Source organism: Anopheles coluzzii, chromosome 2, assembly GCF_943734685.1.
Source record: "Anopheles coluzzii chromosome 2, AcolN3, whole genome shotgun sequence".
Taxonomy (NCBI): Eukaryota; Metazoa; Arthropoda; class Insecta; order Diptera; family Culicidae; genus Anopheles; species Anopheles coluzzii.
The window spans coordinates 97,360,823-97,376,436 of NC_064670.1; the positions used below are offsets into that span (position 1 = coordinate 97,360,823).

At 48.1% G+C, this 15,614-nt stretch overlaps 2 protein-coding genes across 11 annotated transcripts in view; one reads left to right on the forward strand and one right to left on the reverse strand.

The window, feature by feature from the left end:
- LOC120953849 (G protein alpha o subunit) overlaps positions 1–15,614 on the reverse strand; it is a 57,958-nt gene that overhangs the window by 14,102 nt on the left and 28,242 nt on the right. For all 8 annotated transcript variants that reach the window (XM_040374163.2, XM_040374159.2, XM_049607546.1 and 5 more), the window contains one exon: positions 15,169–15,329. In XM_040374163.2, coding sequence (XP_040230097.1) covers positions 15,169–15,329 — 161 coding nt within the window. The remainder of the gene's footprint in view (positions 1–15,168; positions 15,330–15,614) is intronic.
- Positions 799–15,027, forward strand: LOC120953847 (probable cytochrome P450 49a1). 3 transcript variants are annotated; one of them, XM_040374154.2, is made up of 11 exons: positions 799–1,737; positions 5,829–6,086; positions 11,932–12,178; positions 12,263–12,379; positions 13,072–13,148; positions 13,416–13,611; positions 13,743–13,908; positions 13,987–14,156; positions 14,240–14,318; positions 14,388–14,621; positions 14,745–15,027. In XM_040374154.2, exons 2-11 carry the CDS (start codon positions 5,846–5,848, stop codon positions 14,856–14,858), a joined length of 1,641 nt encoding a protein of 546 aa, XP_040230088.2. In that variant the 5' UTR covers positions 799–1,737; positions 5,829–5,845; the 3' UTR covers positions 14,859–15,027. The 3 variants fall into 3 exon arrangements, with proteins under 3 accessions (XP_040230088.2, XP_040230087.2, XP_049463502.1); XM_040374153.2 differs by having other exon boundaries at positions 806–1,737; positions 5,825–6,086; XM_049607545.1 differs by lacking the exon at positions 5,829–6,086 and having other exon boundaries at positions 807–1,737.

Below are 15,614 nucleotides of genomic sequence, written 5' to 3' on the forward strand. Positions count from 1 at the left end.
TGTGCACAGAACAAAACAAACAAAAGCAGAATGCAGCAGTGAACCGGTTTTTCGTTCTTGAATATTTTACCCCTTCGCAGTGATTGTGCAGCAGCACATGCTGCAGTTGTTTCAAAATGCAACGTTCTCTTTGTGGGCAAGGTAAAATAGAATGTCCTCATGCAATGCGCTCGTGTGCGTGCTTAGAACCGACAGCGCGACCTTCGGATGCCGGTTCATGTTTTAACTGTCTTGCTGGTGCCATTCACGTCAGCTTCGTTGAATTAATGCTTAACCAGAGCCGGTGCACTTTTGTAGTGTGCGTGTATAATTCTGACTTCTGTACAAAATAAACCGCTCTGGAACGTAAAATTTAACACCACATGCTCGAAATTAACGATAATGTTCTAAACAACGGAGTGATAAAATATTGTACGACGACTTCGTGCTTTTCGACCATTTAAAAAGGGATTTTCTCAGATTCCCACCGAACAATATCTCACACGTCTTGTCGCACGCATCGCACGCACAATCGCGCAACAAACAGCTCTACATCAACCACATTCCCCCCCTACTCAACTCAACCCCTCGAAAAGCTTTCATCATCTCAGACCCATTCAAGTCAAGACGCAACCAGCGACGGACAAAATCGTCACCAAAGTCGCGACCACCAACTCGTTTCCGAAACCCCCACCCCAACAAACCCAAACCCGACAAAGAAGGGTTGATTTTGCGCGAACGCCAACAGCATTAACCGACGCCGACAACGGTGGTGGAGCCCATGCAACAAACCCCATCCAAGAGACAAGAAAACTACCCCCGCCTACGGCAGACGAACGGCGGCGGGTGTGCGAGCGCGCGCGCGCGCAACTCGGCTTTCCTTCGCCCCGGCACTCACACGCGTACCCGCGACCCGAGCAATCGAAGCAAAGATCGTGACCATTTTCGCCTTCAATTAAAATCGGTACCTCGTAGCGAGCGGTTGTTGCCTGCTGGCGCAAGGAATCTTCTCTTTCACAGCCCGTCGATCGTTCGCGTTTCGCGTTTCGGTACGCGCCTTCAGTTCTGTTCCGTTCTTTTTGACAATTTTAGTGAATTTAAAAGATTTTATCGAAAAAAAAAGAAGTCAAATCTTCCATCATTTTGGAAAGTGTGCTTTCGATTTCAAGCCTGCAAAAGTGAAACTGAACGAGGTGTTGCTGCGCTCCCGGGAAATCATTTAGAAGCTGTAACCTCCTTTTCAAACGATCGTCACCCGCTGCACGCAGCGAAAGTGATAATAACACAAGTTTGTTAGCTGGGTGTCAATCGGTGTGCGCGCAGTTCTGCCCATCTCCCATAGTGTACGATCGCGGTTAGTGTTTCGATAGTGAAAAATCCGTTTGCCGTCTCTGTGTGACAACATTGGAGGGTGTGTGTGTGTGTCAGTGTTTGAATTTTCACTTTGCATTACCATCGTCAAAGGTAATGCCAACGAAACCACACACCAAAATCCATTCATAGTGCGCCCAACGCTTTAGCAGCTTAGCAGGAAGAAGATTCCCTCATCACCACTCGGCCCTACCGATTCCTTCTCCCATCCGAAAGAAACGATTTATCCGAACAATAGACAAGCAGCTGTTATAAAAAAAACACAGTGGACGCGAGTTTTCCCTCCTTCGAGTGTGTGTGTGTGTTCGTTTGTGGAGCTGATCGTATTTTGCGGCGTGTGTTTGTGAATTTTAGTGGCACCGTTGTGCGTGAATTCAAAATAAGGAAGTAAGTTGCCGACAATCAACGGTTTGTCACGGTGTGTATGTGTGGCTGTTGTTGTTTTTTTAAGGTGGATTAGGATCAGCTTATTAAGTTTATAACTTTTTTCAAACGGCCTTCAAACACAGCAAAAAATAACTCGTTTGAGTTGGGTTGGCTTGAGATGTTCAGTTGTTGGAAGAGGGCGAGGCAGCATTCATTGTTTGTCCGCTCTGTCAAGCTTGGGGTGTTGTTTTACCACTCAATGCCGATTGTTATGGATGAGTGTTGTACCCTTTACTGTTTAGCTTGACTATCAGCCAACAACAAGGGTTGGCACACCCTCGCGGGTTGCGTTTTCTTGTAGATTAGAATGCGAATTACAACTAAGATGCGTTTTTGCACCAACGACCTCAATGGAGTTTATATTGTTCCCGCAATGGGAATGTAAAAATACAAATCACACGATACGCCAAGGCTCAAACACGTGCTTGTGATCTCTACTCCAATGTGAAGGTATCAGTGGAAACTATGTCCCTCCCAGGCCTGATGCAAACTCATAATGAAAGTGAAATTGATGAATCAAATCAATTCCCCCCCAGTATCGTTGCGCAATCGAAAACCTCAACTGGAAGCTCATCAAACGAAGGTCCGCCACACGCTTGCTGTCTTGAACTGTGGTCCATCCGTCAATGGTCTGCGGGTTAGCGGGATGTAGCCGAAAAAAACCGGATCGAATGTGAAAATTTAATCGTGCAGAGCACGCAGAGGAGGCTCGAAACGGTGCCGTCACCGGGTGCGCCGTCACTAGCTCCACTGCTGTCGGCGAGACAGTTCGAGGTCTAGGTTGATTAGTCGATCTCGATCAACTACCTTCGACACTACCACCACGACCACCACCTGTTCACACGAACTCACGGCAAGTGAATGAATTTCAGCTGCAGTGTAGTGTCTAGTGGAAAATGGCAATCCAAAACACCTGTTTTGGTGGCCAATGCTGCAAACACTCACAAACGATGCCATGCTTTCCCGAGACTGCCCGATCTTGACTGGCGGCTACTGCTAATCCCGTTCCAAACCGGCACCCGAACGAGCATAAAACGGGCTCTTGTTCAATTATGCTGCCAGTCCAGTTGCCTAGTGCCCTGGCCGTGGGGTAGCCTTACTTTCGCAAAAATGTAAAACAAAACCGCGTCCCACGAACGTGTCGCACACCTCCCGTCGTCAAGAGCCGGGCGAGCCGGTGCAGGTTCACGTTTAATCTACCACCCCTCTCCTGGGGGGGCTGCAAAAAGTGGGCTATTTGGAGTACAATTTAAGCATGTGCTTAACCGAGGCAGAATACCGGTGATGGTGGTGATGGAACGGTTTTTGCCAAAACCTCACACACTAGTCACAGCCCGTCAGATCCATCAGTTTTTTTGGGACAGGTTTCACTAGATTTGTCTGTTGTTTTTTGTTTTTCAACCCGACCTGTCCAAAAACTTCTCGAGGCCATTCCACGGGCGATGGATAAGATTGCCGGTGAACTTTGGAACGCTGTACGCGGCTAATTCGGCAACCTTCCAACTGCTTCCAGTTGGCTATATAATGGGGCTACTACTGCTCAGGATGCCATACCATTTGCCACGAATTCCAGTCCCCTTGCTGGGGGGGTGGGGGACACCCCATAAACCAAGCTGCAACTCAACGACAACTTTCTCTCTCTCGCACTCTCTTGGGCGTTTTGTTTGCTTTTTCAAGGGCTTTGTCCAAAATAAGGGTCTACACGCGCGCCCGGTGACTGGAAAAGAGTTGGAAGACGTGTACGCATCTCTCCCACGGGCCGGTTGCCGTAAGTTTAGTTAAGGCAAGGTTACGTTCGTTCGGGTGCGGCTTTTGGGAAAGGGATCGAGTGCGCGCGCCTTTCGGTTTCCGGCCGGCGACCCAGTGACGCAAACATTACGGGGTACTGCAGGGCCCAACCAAAAGATGCGTGAGCTCGAGGCGGGCGACGAAATATTGTTGGAATATTCATGGAATGTTTTGCCGACAGTTTTGAGCCGTGTTGGATGCTGGTGCTGCTGCGGAAGTTTTCGCGGCAGCATTCGGAGAGAGGAGAGGTTAATAAAATATTTAAAATTTTACTGCTCGCGCTGAAGTCGATTTTCTTTCGTTTTCGCTCTTCTGGGTGAGGGAAAGGTTGTGCATTTTTGATGGTGTGCCAAAAATAAAAACAATTCCCTCGCAATCACTTCAACATGTGGATGTGCCCGTCATAAATGTTTGATGCTGTGCTGTCAGGCAATCGTAGTTGTAGTGTCGCCACAAAAACAATGGTTCATTGTTTCCAAATTCGACCTTTCGCAAATTTCCTTCCAAATGGACGGTTTACTATCCGTTCAACTGCTGATGACCTTTCATTAAGTTAAGCGCAAGTTACGCAGTCTCAAGACTCTGCGTTCGACCACATTTAGCCAGTGATGCAGTGCAATTGATGCGACCAGCGTCTCCGATTAATGCCAAGGAGAAGATAAGTGGACTGTGACAGGGCCTGTGTGATAAGTTGTTCAGGTTTAATTTTGATTGCAGATTTATTTAAATAGGATTGATTGGCTGTTCTTGTCACAGTGTTGAGTGCTGTCAGTTCTCGAAATTAAGATTAATTTGTAGGTTATTTTTGGCCATGAGAATGCAGAAGCCGATCCATCATTGTTTCGAATAATGCTATCAGATCAGCCTCGAAACTATATGTAGATGACATTTGATGGAATGGAGCAAATCCATGCTGGATTCACCTTTTACCTTCCAACCCGGTGGCTTTCAGTTTCACAGTTTCTGCTAGGATCTAGCTTTTCACATGTCAGCCAATAAACAGATTTACATAACCGTCGCCCAGAGACAAAATTGTGGGGCTATTAATTTTCAAACGCTCAAAGCAATCGAACCCGCGCGTTCTCCCCTTGCAAATGATGACTGTTACCATCACAAAAAGGCTAATTTACCTTTCAGATTTGAGAAGGGAAAACAAGAAGACGTGAAATATCATTATTGACTCACGGGTAGGACATCAGCACAAAGAAAACTTTTCGCACGAATTATCCCACATCCTGCAGCTGTCTGGAGATGTCCGGACATTTGTCCATCAAGCTTTTGCAGAATTTTGATTGAAGTCATCAACAAAGAAGCTGGAGATTATTTTTCATTCTTAGTTTTTCAAACATTATTCTCAAGACGATTAGTGTGAATAGAATATTTATAAAGCACAAGCATCCTGTCGGAAAGAACGTATCATCAGTTACACAAACGGATACCTAAGAGAAAAAAAAATCACGACAAATCGGTTTGATACTGAGGAAGAAGGGGGTGTGATAGGAGAGCATGATTTATCGTAGCATAAATACGAATACTAAATGATTTGCTAGTATTTTCCATTTTTTCCAATTCCGATCCACCCACCCCATCGTGCAAGATTGTTATTTATCTATCATCGATCATAAAACGTGCCTTGCGCGTAGCGAGGGCAGAGCTTGGTGTACGGGGGACTCAGGCAGAAGCAAGTCTTCGGTTTCATAATACACCCGACACGGCCCGACAGGGTCGACTGGGCAATGATGCGACGAAAGGGAGGAGACAAACACGCACATCCAAAACCGATCAACCGACGACGACACGGATCGGAACGGAAGATCGAGATGAATGACTTCCCATTTTCATAACAGCTTTGTAGCGCCCCCAAAAAAACACGATCATCCCTCTCCGGGCCACCTTATTGCTAGAGCTTTCATTTTCCGCTCGAAATCACGTTCAAAAGACAAATCGCATTCGAACGCAATCTAAAAGGCCTCACACCAAACCGGTCGGTACGAATCGAACCAGCGGGCCTGCAATCTGCACCCACCCAGGGCCGGTCGAGAGTGAACCGACTTGGGGAATGTCAAAACCCATCACCACCGAAGGTCAATGCCGTGGATTTAATTTATGCTAGGCGCTTTTCCCATGAATTTTTACGTAAATTTTGCATTCATCTTCAACCCAGCGGTCAGCCTCGTTCGTTAGCAACAGCAATCAATTCCGTTGACAATAATCCATCGTACATTTTGCCTTTGTCTTCCCTTTTTCCCGTTGCGCACAGGCAGATCCTCACGCGAGCAGTATGGTCGGGCAGAGAATAGCAAACTCTTTACTGAAGAGATCCGCCTTTTCGTCGGCGTTGAATGTGCTGCCCAACGAGGCAACCGCGGCAACGGCGGCCCTGCTAGAGCCCACGATTCAGCAGCAGCAGCAGCAACAGACGGTCAACGAACAGTTCTCCCATGCAAGACCGTATAGCGATGTGCCGGGTCCGAAAGGGTTGCCGATGATCGGCAATTCTTGGCGCTTTGCTCCAATAATTGGTAAGTGTTACCCGCACAGAATGAGAACCGACTTGGGAAGATCTTTAAGCGCCAGGGTAGATCTCCAAGTTATTACTAAGAATTTCGGCAGAGTTTCTTTGGTAGAAGACTGGATTTTCAGGAAGTAGCAACATCCTATTGATCAACAAATTAAAATAATGTCAGCAGCCTCTTCACCTTGACGTATCGTCCGCTTCCGATAATTTGCCGCTACAGGGTGTTGCCACCTGCCAATGCTTCGCCTTCAACTCTTATCACGACCTAGCTCATTTCCCAACTCGATATTAACGTTCCACATAATATCCAAATTGGAGACCGGTTTGAGCGTCGTAAAAAACCACACGATCTTTATAACCGGGGCCAAAAACCGGATATCTCTTTTAGGTTATCTTCTATCGGAGATCACCACTGCTAGACTCATTTGAAATACAAAAAAATGAAAATATTCCATCCCAAGGCCACGGTCACCAGACATATCTTAGCGGATCGGTCTCCGGTTGTTCCGCATCATAATCCTCCTCCTCGCACCCATTGCCGTTTGCGGTGGCACAGTCTGCACGTGAAAGTCCCAAAGAAAGTGAGACTAAAGGCAACAAAGCAAAACGCACTGCGCGAGAGTGTACCACCGACGACTCTGGACGAACAGAGGAAGGAAAATAATCGTTGGCGCCGCTATGTCTGTACAAAATGCCGCGTAGGAAACACAGACGAGGCCATACAGGGAATGTGTGTGTGTGTGTTTTAAAAGGGGGAAGTAAGCCCACTGCGGGGCAGATTTGGAATTGAATTTTGCAATCGGCACAACCTCGATGAGGGGGAGAACCTCGCCGGAAAATGCATCCTTAACTCGGCCGATTGTTGCAAGCCGCGTAACGGCCGCAAAATGGTACAAAGCAGCAGCAGCGGGGCAACAACACCTACACCCGACACCGATTCCAGCGCTGCACTCATGTAACGAGTTAGTTATGTGGTCTGCTTCGCACCCGTATGTTGCGCTCCTCTACTCGTGGTGCCAGCCAGGTGGGCAAAAGTAATGGAGCAGCAGCCCCCAACATGTATCCATTGAGGAAAATATGATCCATTTCATTCGATTATTATACAGCGCCGCCGACAGCGAGTGGTGGTGCTCGGTGTGTTCGATTGAGCTCATTTCACAATCGATTCATCAAATCGTTATTACATCAAATGCAGCCCACACACACGCGCGCAAACGTGGGTGCAAACGAGTGAGTCTGAGTGCATTCGAATCGCGTGCGATTTTGATAGCCTTTCTTCAATTACATAGAAAATTAGGATCACTTTGTGGTGCACATGGTGCAAATAGAGGAGCTTGTTATCGGTGCTACAATCGATTTAATTTTATCTCTATTTGTTAAGACATCTGTTTCAATCCATGTACTTCTAATGGATCGGAGAAGAAGTTGGTAATGAAACCAGAAACAGTCACTAACAGACTCCTTCTTGGATTTCGTTTCTTTCATTCGCAATTTAGAAACTAACCCACACACAAATCAATTTGCACAAAATTAAGCAACGGACAAATTGCAACGCAAATAGCATCAAACACACTGGGGAGTGGGTGGAGAAACAGATTAGTCACAGCGACCCCCGCGGGTGGGTAACGGAACGCATTCGCTTGCTCCACGATTTTCGCCAAGACTTCAAACAACGATGAGATAACAGCACAACAGGTATACATGAACCATTCCATGCTTTAATGCTCTGTGTCTCTTGATGTTGCGGTCTGTGCGCCGACATTGAGGCTTGAGGCTGTGTTTACATTGCATACAAATGTGTCTCCAGGTACACACTGGGTCACCATTGTGTGTGGAGTTATAATTTTCTGCTTTTTTATTTCGCACATTGAACTACAAAAACCTAACCTACCCAAGTGACATGTAACACATAATCAAGCGCCTTGTGAAGAAAGGTTTTGTTTAATTTGTTCCTCCAAGTGGGGCCAAGTTATTGGTGCAAACTGGTCAGTCTCAATAGCCCACTTTGAAGAAGAAGTGTTGGGACCCGCATGGCAACGAAAGCCTGCCACACACCTCACCACATCACCCGTGGTCATGGTTTTTGTTCATGGAACAATGTCAGACATTACGACCCAAACGGGAGAGACGGACGTGGCGGCTTAATAACTCACCAGGCCGGTTGCCACAAATAAACCACTCATAAAGCCTGTGGTCGGAGCGTGTGCGGGCAAAAGATGCGGGACGGACCGACAGAAGTACATGCAACCCAGCGTTACCCAGCCCAGTCCACCAGGACTGTATGTGGTTGTGAAATGTGCCACCGGATCGAGGAGACTGCCTTCACAGACAGGAGACCGCGCGCACGTTACAATGGGAAGCAGTAGTTTACATAATTTCGTGACGATTTGTTGTTGTTTTTTTTTTTCATTGGTCCAAACACCCTGCCGGTTTGCTTGTTCGCTTTATTTGGGTCTGTCGACATCGAACCAAAAGTCCTCCTTTTTTGGGAGGGAAGCGCAGGGATGCGTAAAGACCACCGGACGCACTCCGCGCACAATTTCTCCTTTTGTGATGCGATCGCGGACGCGCACTGTTTACACGCGAGATCATGTAACCGCTGCTCGAGTGCGTGCCGGTCTCGTGTGCACACAGACCAGTTGGGCCGCCGGCGGGTCACCGCGGGATGGCAGTACTTCGCGAACCGTCCCAATGACACAGTTTCCCACAACACGGACTACAAATATGGCCGGTGTGGCGCGTCATTTGTTATCGATTAATCTTGCTGAGGGAATACCCCTCGGGATGTTCCGATGTGACGGGATCACACTGAGTGACAGGTTGGTATGTGCCAAAGATGTCCCCAGAGATACAGAGGAGGTTCAGCAGGTCAACCATGAACGGGTAGAGAGTCTATATAAATCAACGACACGACCACCGGTCCGGCAGCATCATACTCTTAACAGTCACATATTAGCCGGCCCATTAACGGCTCCATTCGGGGGGGAACCCGTCGTTTATGAGCGGAGATGATTTAAGTCCTCCTTCAGGTGACATGTATGTTTGTGTGAGTGTGTGTATGCGTAATTATCTTGCCAAATCATCGCTCCACACAAACACGTCGTCACCGGCGTTTTCTGGAAGCCGCATCGGGGTACCAAAGAAAGTGAGAGTGATCGTCCGGTTCAGCCACTTCAGTACCTTCTCGAGCCGACGTAGATCTTGCCACCGGCGTTTGACGAAATCAATGACCAACGCGCGCGCTCGCGTTGGCCTGATGTCCTCGTTAGCACCAGCTCTCTCTCTCCTCCAAGCGAGATCCATCCTTCGTCGCTTTCGTTCGGTTTCAGTTACCGCACGTACGCGCATCTAGCAAAAAGCCGCTTTCCAAGACCGCAGCAGTTTCTTCACGTATGGTATGGGTAAATTGAATTGTGTTACATAAAGAGAGAAGAAGCAAAGCTGATTAGCTTTGCTGTATCAGTTTCGTTAAATGACGCAGAAGCTTAAATATTGAGCAAGACTCTCCGCGCGAAGCTGTTAATCATGTAGAATCGTCACAATGGCATGTTCCGTACCGTTTTACATGTCGATGCTCGCCATTCCAGTGTGAGGAGATTTTTTTTTTTTGCTTTAAAATTAGCATAAAACCCTACAGGTTCGTTCCGGATCCTCAGAATTCACACCTCGACAGTCCACAGGCCCCGCCAAGTAAGGTAAAGCAAGGCACATCTGCTAAACAAACATGTTCATACCTTATGCAAACCGAGGGACCAGCGGCTTGGCCGCTTGTACAATTGCGAGTTGAACAAGAAGCACTTGAGCAACAGAAATAAAAAGACACCATTAGAAGCTTCCTAACCTCAACACGTGGCCATTTTGAAGAACGGGTTTACTACCATGAACCCAACCCATACCATAACTCCCGTGGTATCTTGTGCCGATGGTGACATTTGGCAATTACCTGACAAAGACCACACACACCACACTGGACCGCTAGAAGCGCGAGCGAGCGTTTCTATCCCTCCAAGGCATACTTCACAGCTCTTCAAGCACCGCACCGCGTGGCAAGCAAAGGTGTGTCACGCGGCTTGACCTGTGTCGCTCAGCGACAGCGGCTCTACTGGTATGCCATGGGTATGCGGTTTTCGCCGCAGTTTATGATTTTTGTAATGGCAATCCTAAAACGCATCAACTGTCTGCAAATGTTTAGCAACATTCTTGCGACAAGATAGCCGACTGGGGTCTTGCTACAGGTACACCTAACACAAGCAAATATATTGTTTTGAAGCCAGCATAACCACAAGAATAGTACGAGCAGTGTGGAAAGAGACGACGACTAATTGGTTTTAACGAACGAACGAAATGCCCCATCTAATGAGAGGGAGTTCGTTTAGGAGTAGCTTACATAATTCCCACCAGTTTCTAGCTAGTTTCTAATGCACGAAGCAGTTACTCAAGGGATCTTTAGAAACCTCCTTTTTTACCAACAAATTTGAGCTCACACCTTTTCCTTCCGTTGAGTAAGTTCGTTAGTTTCAATCTCCCTAAAACATATGACGCAAATTTCCGCACTCCTAATGACTCGGACACGCGCATCTATTAACAGTGTCGGGCAAATGCTGGGCAAAAAATTAATTCAAATTCCCTATTTGCACCTCGTGGTAGCAAATTTTACAACAGCTACTACATGACTTAAAAACTACGCACGCACTATCTTGTGGACACAAACAATTGTCCTATTTTCCGGTGGCATAACATCCATTTGGTGGGAGGACATCAAAAAATGTGCGCTCGCGCGCGCGAAATGGGCGAACCCTCTATTCAAAAGACACACAAAAAAGCATAACGCGCTATATAGTTTATTTTCAAACAAATTATGTGTAAAATGACCACCCGCTGGTTGGTTGGACGAGGTGAGTGCGTTGGACATCGCGTACGGACAACGAGCGTTCGTGGCCGGTTCGTGTCCGGCGTACATACGATAGCATTTCTACAGCACACCTGTACGCTTCTTCCTGCTGGCGAGCAAGTGTGTGCGGCTGTGTGGCTGCTCGTCTTCAACTACCGATGAAGACTCCCATATCCCAGGACCTAACCTTAATCATGGCCCGCCACACGGTGTGCTCTGTTGGAGCAGGTGTCACACACGGTGGCGGGTTTAGATTTCCAATTGGTGGTGGTTGCGACCACAAACACGCATTAATTAGCATAATGCCGGCGGAATACACTGAACCCGGCACGTCGCTCGGTAACGATGGTCTTTTTTTTGCTGTTGTTGCTCCTCTTCCTCTAATGTGATTGAGCGGGGTTCGTACACCATCGCCGGTGTACTGGTGTCACGCGACTGCTGGAGGTGTGTGCTTGGCGATGAGTAAGCAATCTTCCTGCATGAGGTCGTGCGAGGCTTTGCCTGGTGCTGGACCAACGAAAACGGTAATGATTCCAATCTCGAGCACTATCCAGATTTAATGGGAGTGTAAATGATCTCTTGGATCTTCTCCATGATCACATCATTAGAAGAACCTTGCTCCTACTCAATGCTCTTTTTTTCGGTACGCCAGTTACATTTTTTGTGGAGGCATTAATTGAACATAACGAGGCATTTTTTCTGCAATTACCATTGACGGTAGCATCTCTAAGAGATGATCGAAAAAAGCTGCTACAAGCCCGCTTCAGAGGAAAGAGTGCAAACACTTTGGCAAATTAAACACTTTACCGCCTCTGGCTTGGGTTTGCCTAAACAGAATAGCCAAGATGGAAAGTAAAACCGCTGCAAATCATTGCCCGAGAGTGCCATTGAAAGCCACTCCTCAGCCCACTTCACTGCGACTAAAGCCCGCCTCCCCGCCGTTCGCTTCTATCCGCAGGTCAGTACAAGATCGAAGATCTGGACAAGGTAATGCAGGACCTGCATCGGCAGTACGGGCGCATCGCAAAGGTTAACGGACTGATCGGACATCCGGACCTGCTGTTTGTGTTCGATGCCGACCTCATACGCGACACGTTCAAGCGGGAGGACGTGCTGCCCCACCGACCGGCGATGCCCTCGCTGCGCAACTACAAATCGAAGCTGCGGAAAGACTTCTTCGGCGACAATATGGGACTGATCGGTGTGTAAGTATCGTGTCTACCGTCTACATCGCTAGCAAACTTCCGCGACGAGTCACATCTACGCCCAATATCTTCACACACACACAGGCATGGCGAAAAGTGGGATGCGTTCCGTGCCCAGGTCCAGCAGGTGATGCTGCAGCCCTCCACCGCCAAGAAATACATCGCACCGCTGGATGAGATCTCCAGCGACTTCATGGACAGGTAAGCTAGCGACTAGCGTCATACTGATACAGTGTGCGTGTTGGTTAAGCAATCGCAACCCCACGTTAGCTGATGATCTTTTGCGTGCCTATCGCATAGGAGCGATAGGGCGAATGGTTAACCCCAAAAGAGATCGTCGTGCGGCGGCGGCTGACGCGATCTCGAGGCCATCCTCAATGACGCGGAGGGGCCGCCGAGAGGGTTTCAAAGTCGGCAGGTTTTTATAGAGAGCTTGATTGGCGACTGCTAGGTACGCCACTCTAGTAGGCATTTTAAGTCGAGCCGATAAAATAAAAAAAAAACCCTAAACGGGTAGAGTACGCACGCATCGGGGAACAAAACCGAGAGACTGTCGTTCTGGGAAACTTGTTTCAGTTGTACTGACGTCAATGACCACAAAGCTGGCGTCTTTGGAGCATGAAGATACAATTTAAGAACGGAAAAAGAAGATTATTTTCGAACATCAATATTCACACCAGACCGGTTTTATGCGGTGGGACTTGCCAAAAGTTTCGCAAAAACGCTAATTCTGATACGTAAAGATATCCTCCTATCCTAATGTGTTCTTCCTTCTCCACTCCGATACACTCCAACATTCCAGCTAGTCAGCCCGGTTAGCAAATTTTGTATCACATGAATAATTAATCTGCTTTGCGTCGTAACTCGACGTTTTTCTCCATCTTCTTCGACAGGATTCAAGAGATGCGTGACGAAAATAACGAGCTGCCGGGAGATTTTCTGCACGAGCTGTACAAGTGGGCGCTAGAGTGTAAGCATCTTATTACCCCGCTTCGTTTATCCGATCCGAATTCATCTGTACAGAAGAGCAAATAGGGCTAATTAGACGAGATTTCTGCTGGTTCTTTTTTCCTCTATTTTGCTTCACTTATGCTCAATTAGTTTTGATCCTACGCGTCTGCCCCTTCATTCAATCGAAATTGGCAGCGATATTAACACACTTGTCGACACTACTGCTCCTCCGTGTTTATGCTTATTAACGTTACCTTTTTTTCCCCACCCTCCCACACGCGTGCAGCAATCGGACGGGTGGCACTCGACACACGTCTCGGCTGTGTGTCGAAGGATGGCAACGACGAGTCGAAGCGCATCATTAACTCCATCAACACCTTCTTCTGGACCGTGGCCGAGGTCGAGCTGCGAATGCCGATCTGGCGCATCTACGAGACGACCGCGTACAAAAACTACATCGGCGCGCTGGACACATTCCGAGAGTAGGTGTCCACCCCAGAATCGATTAAAGGGAGGGCGGGAGTGTGAGGTGCGATTTCTGTCACCCTTAGAAACAGTCTAACGTCTCTTTTTGTTGTTGCTTTTTTTGCTACTACTCGACCCTCAAAACCAGACTTTGCATGCGTCACATCAACATTGCGATGGAGAAGATGAACAGCAGCACGGAGCAGAAGAGCGAAGAGTGCATCTCGCTGGTGGAGCGAATCCTACAGAAGACGAACAATCCAAAGATTGCGGCAGTGCTTGCGCTCGATCTGATTATGGTTGGCGTAGATACGGTAAGCGTTCAAGTGGGCCTTCACTGTATTCTATGACCTTCATCATACTTTTCCTCTCTCTCTCTCTTTCGCTTCCAGACATCCGTTGCGGCGACATCTACGATTTACCAGCTCAGCCAAAACCCGGACAAGCAGGAGATCCTGTTCAACGAGATCAAGCGCAGCATGCCGTCGCCAGACACGAAGTTCACGATATCGATGCTCGAAACCATGCCTTATCTGCGGGCCTGCATCAAGGAAACGCTGCGGTAAGTTGGATTGTTATCATCCTTATCGGTGTGCACGGTTTTTTAAACTAAACTTTCTACAACAATCCCCTCTCTGCGTGCAGCATGTACCCGGTGGTAATTGGAAATGGGCGCAGCCTGCAGACAGACGCCGTCATCGGTGGTTACCATATTCCCAAGGGGGTAAGCAATCATATCGACGAAAATACTGATTTTTTTCATATGCTCACACAATCAATTCCACCTCTGCAGACACACGTCATATTCCCGCATCTGGTCGTCTCGAACCTGCAGCAGTATTTCCCCGAGCCGGACCGTTTCGTGCCCGAGCGATGGCTCAAGCGGGGCGAGCTGAAGGAACATTCCGGCTGTCCGCACGCCGGCCAAAAGATCCACCCGTACGTGAGCCTCCCGTTCGGGTACGGACGGAGGACCTGCATCGGGCGTCGGTTTGCTGAGTGCGAGCTACAGATACTGCTCTCGAAGGTACGTCGTGGGGTTTTTCGGTTGGCTTGCGCAGCCAACAAAAAGGCCTATGCGTGCCGTGCGGATTGCCTACTTTTGGGCGGTTTTTAATGAAACACACAAAATCAAAACGCTTCATTGCAGCTCTTCCGGCGGTACCAGGTGGAGTATAACTACGAGAAGCTTACGTACAAGGTGAATCCCACGTACATTCCCGACAAGCCGCTGAAGTTTAAGCTGACCGAGCGGACCAGTTAAAGCGGACGTTTGGGTGGAAAATGGCACACCAGGAGCCGAGGTACGTGTCCAATGCCAGTATCGAGCACGTCGGGACAATCACAGCGCGAACACGGCTCAAGCTGTTAAGCTTATGTACATATACCATTAAATGTTAAATAAAGTAAGATAAAACATTATTATCAATAAACGAAGTTCAGCTTGATGTCACACCATCACCGGAGGAAATGTGACCTAGATTGTACGCGTTGGAGAAGCGCCGAACCCCTTCCCTCTTCGATGAAAGGATGCGCTCGTTTTGAAAGTGTTTTTTTTTTTTTATTGTACTCACTATTTTGCGGAATCGTTCAGCTGATACTCGTTGCTGCGGCAGAAGCACTCTTGCACGCCAGAGTCCGACCACAGTCTTTTCATCGCTAATAGCAGATCCTCCGAGAACGGTTCTGTGTCGTGCATCCGCTGTACTACGTCGAACACCATCTTTGCGTCACACTGTGGTGGAGGAGAGAAGGAAAGCATAAGAAAGGAGTCCATTAACATCAACATCGAGCTGTGATTTTATCATTTGCATTCGGGTTTTTTTCCTAGTGACATATAATAGAACACCCCCTTATTGAGCGAAAACAGCTCCCTCTAGGCAAACCAGTTCCTAACCACACAGCGGATAAGCGCGAGCGCGCGCAGAAAAACGGTAGCGCGTGAGCCGACACCCACGTTTGCCCCACGTGTTGCCCCCTGCCCCCGCCACCTCGATGGAACGTTTCGGTGCAATTCTGC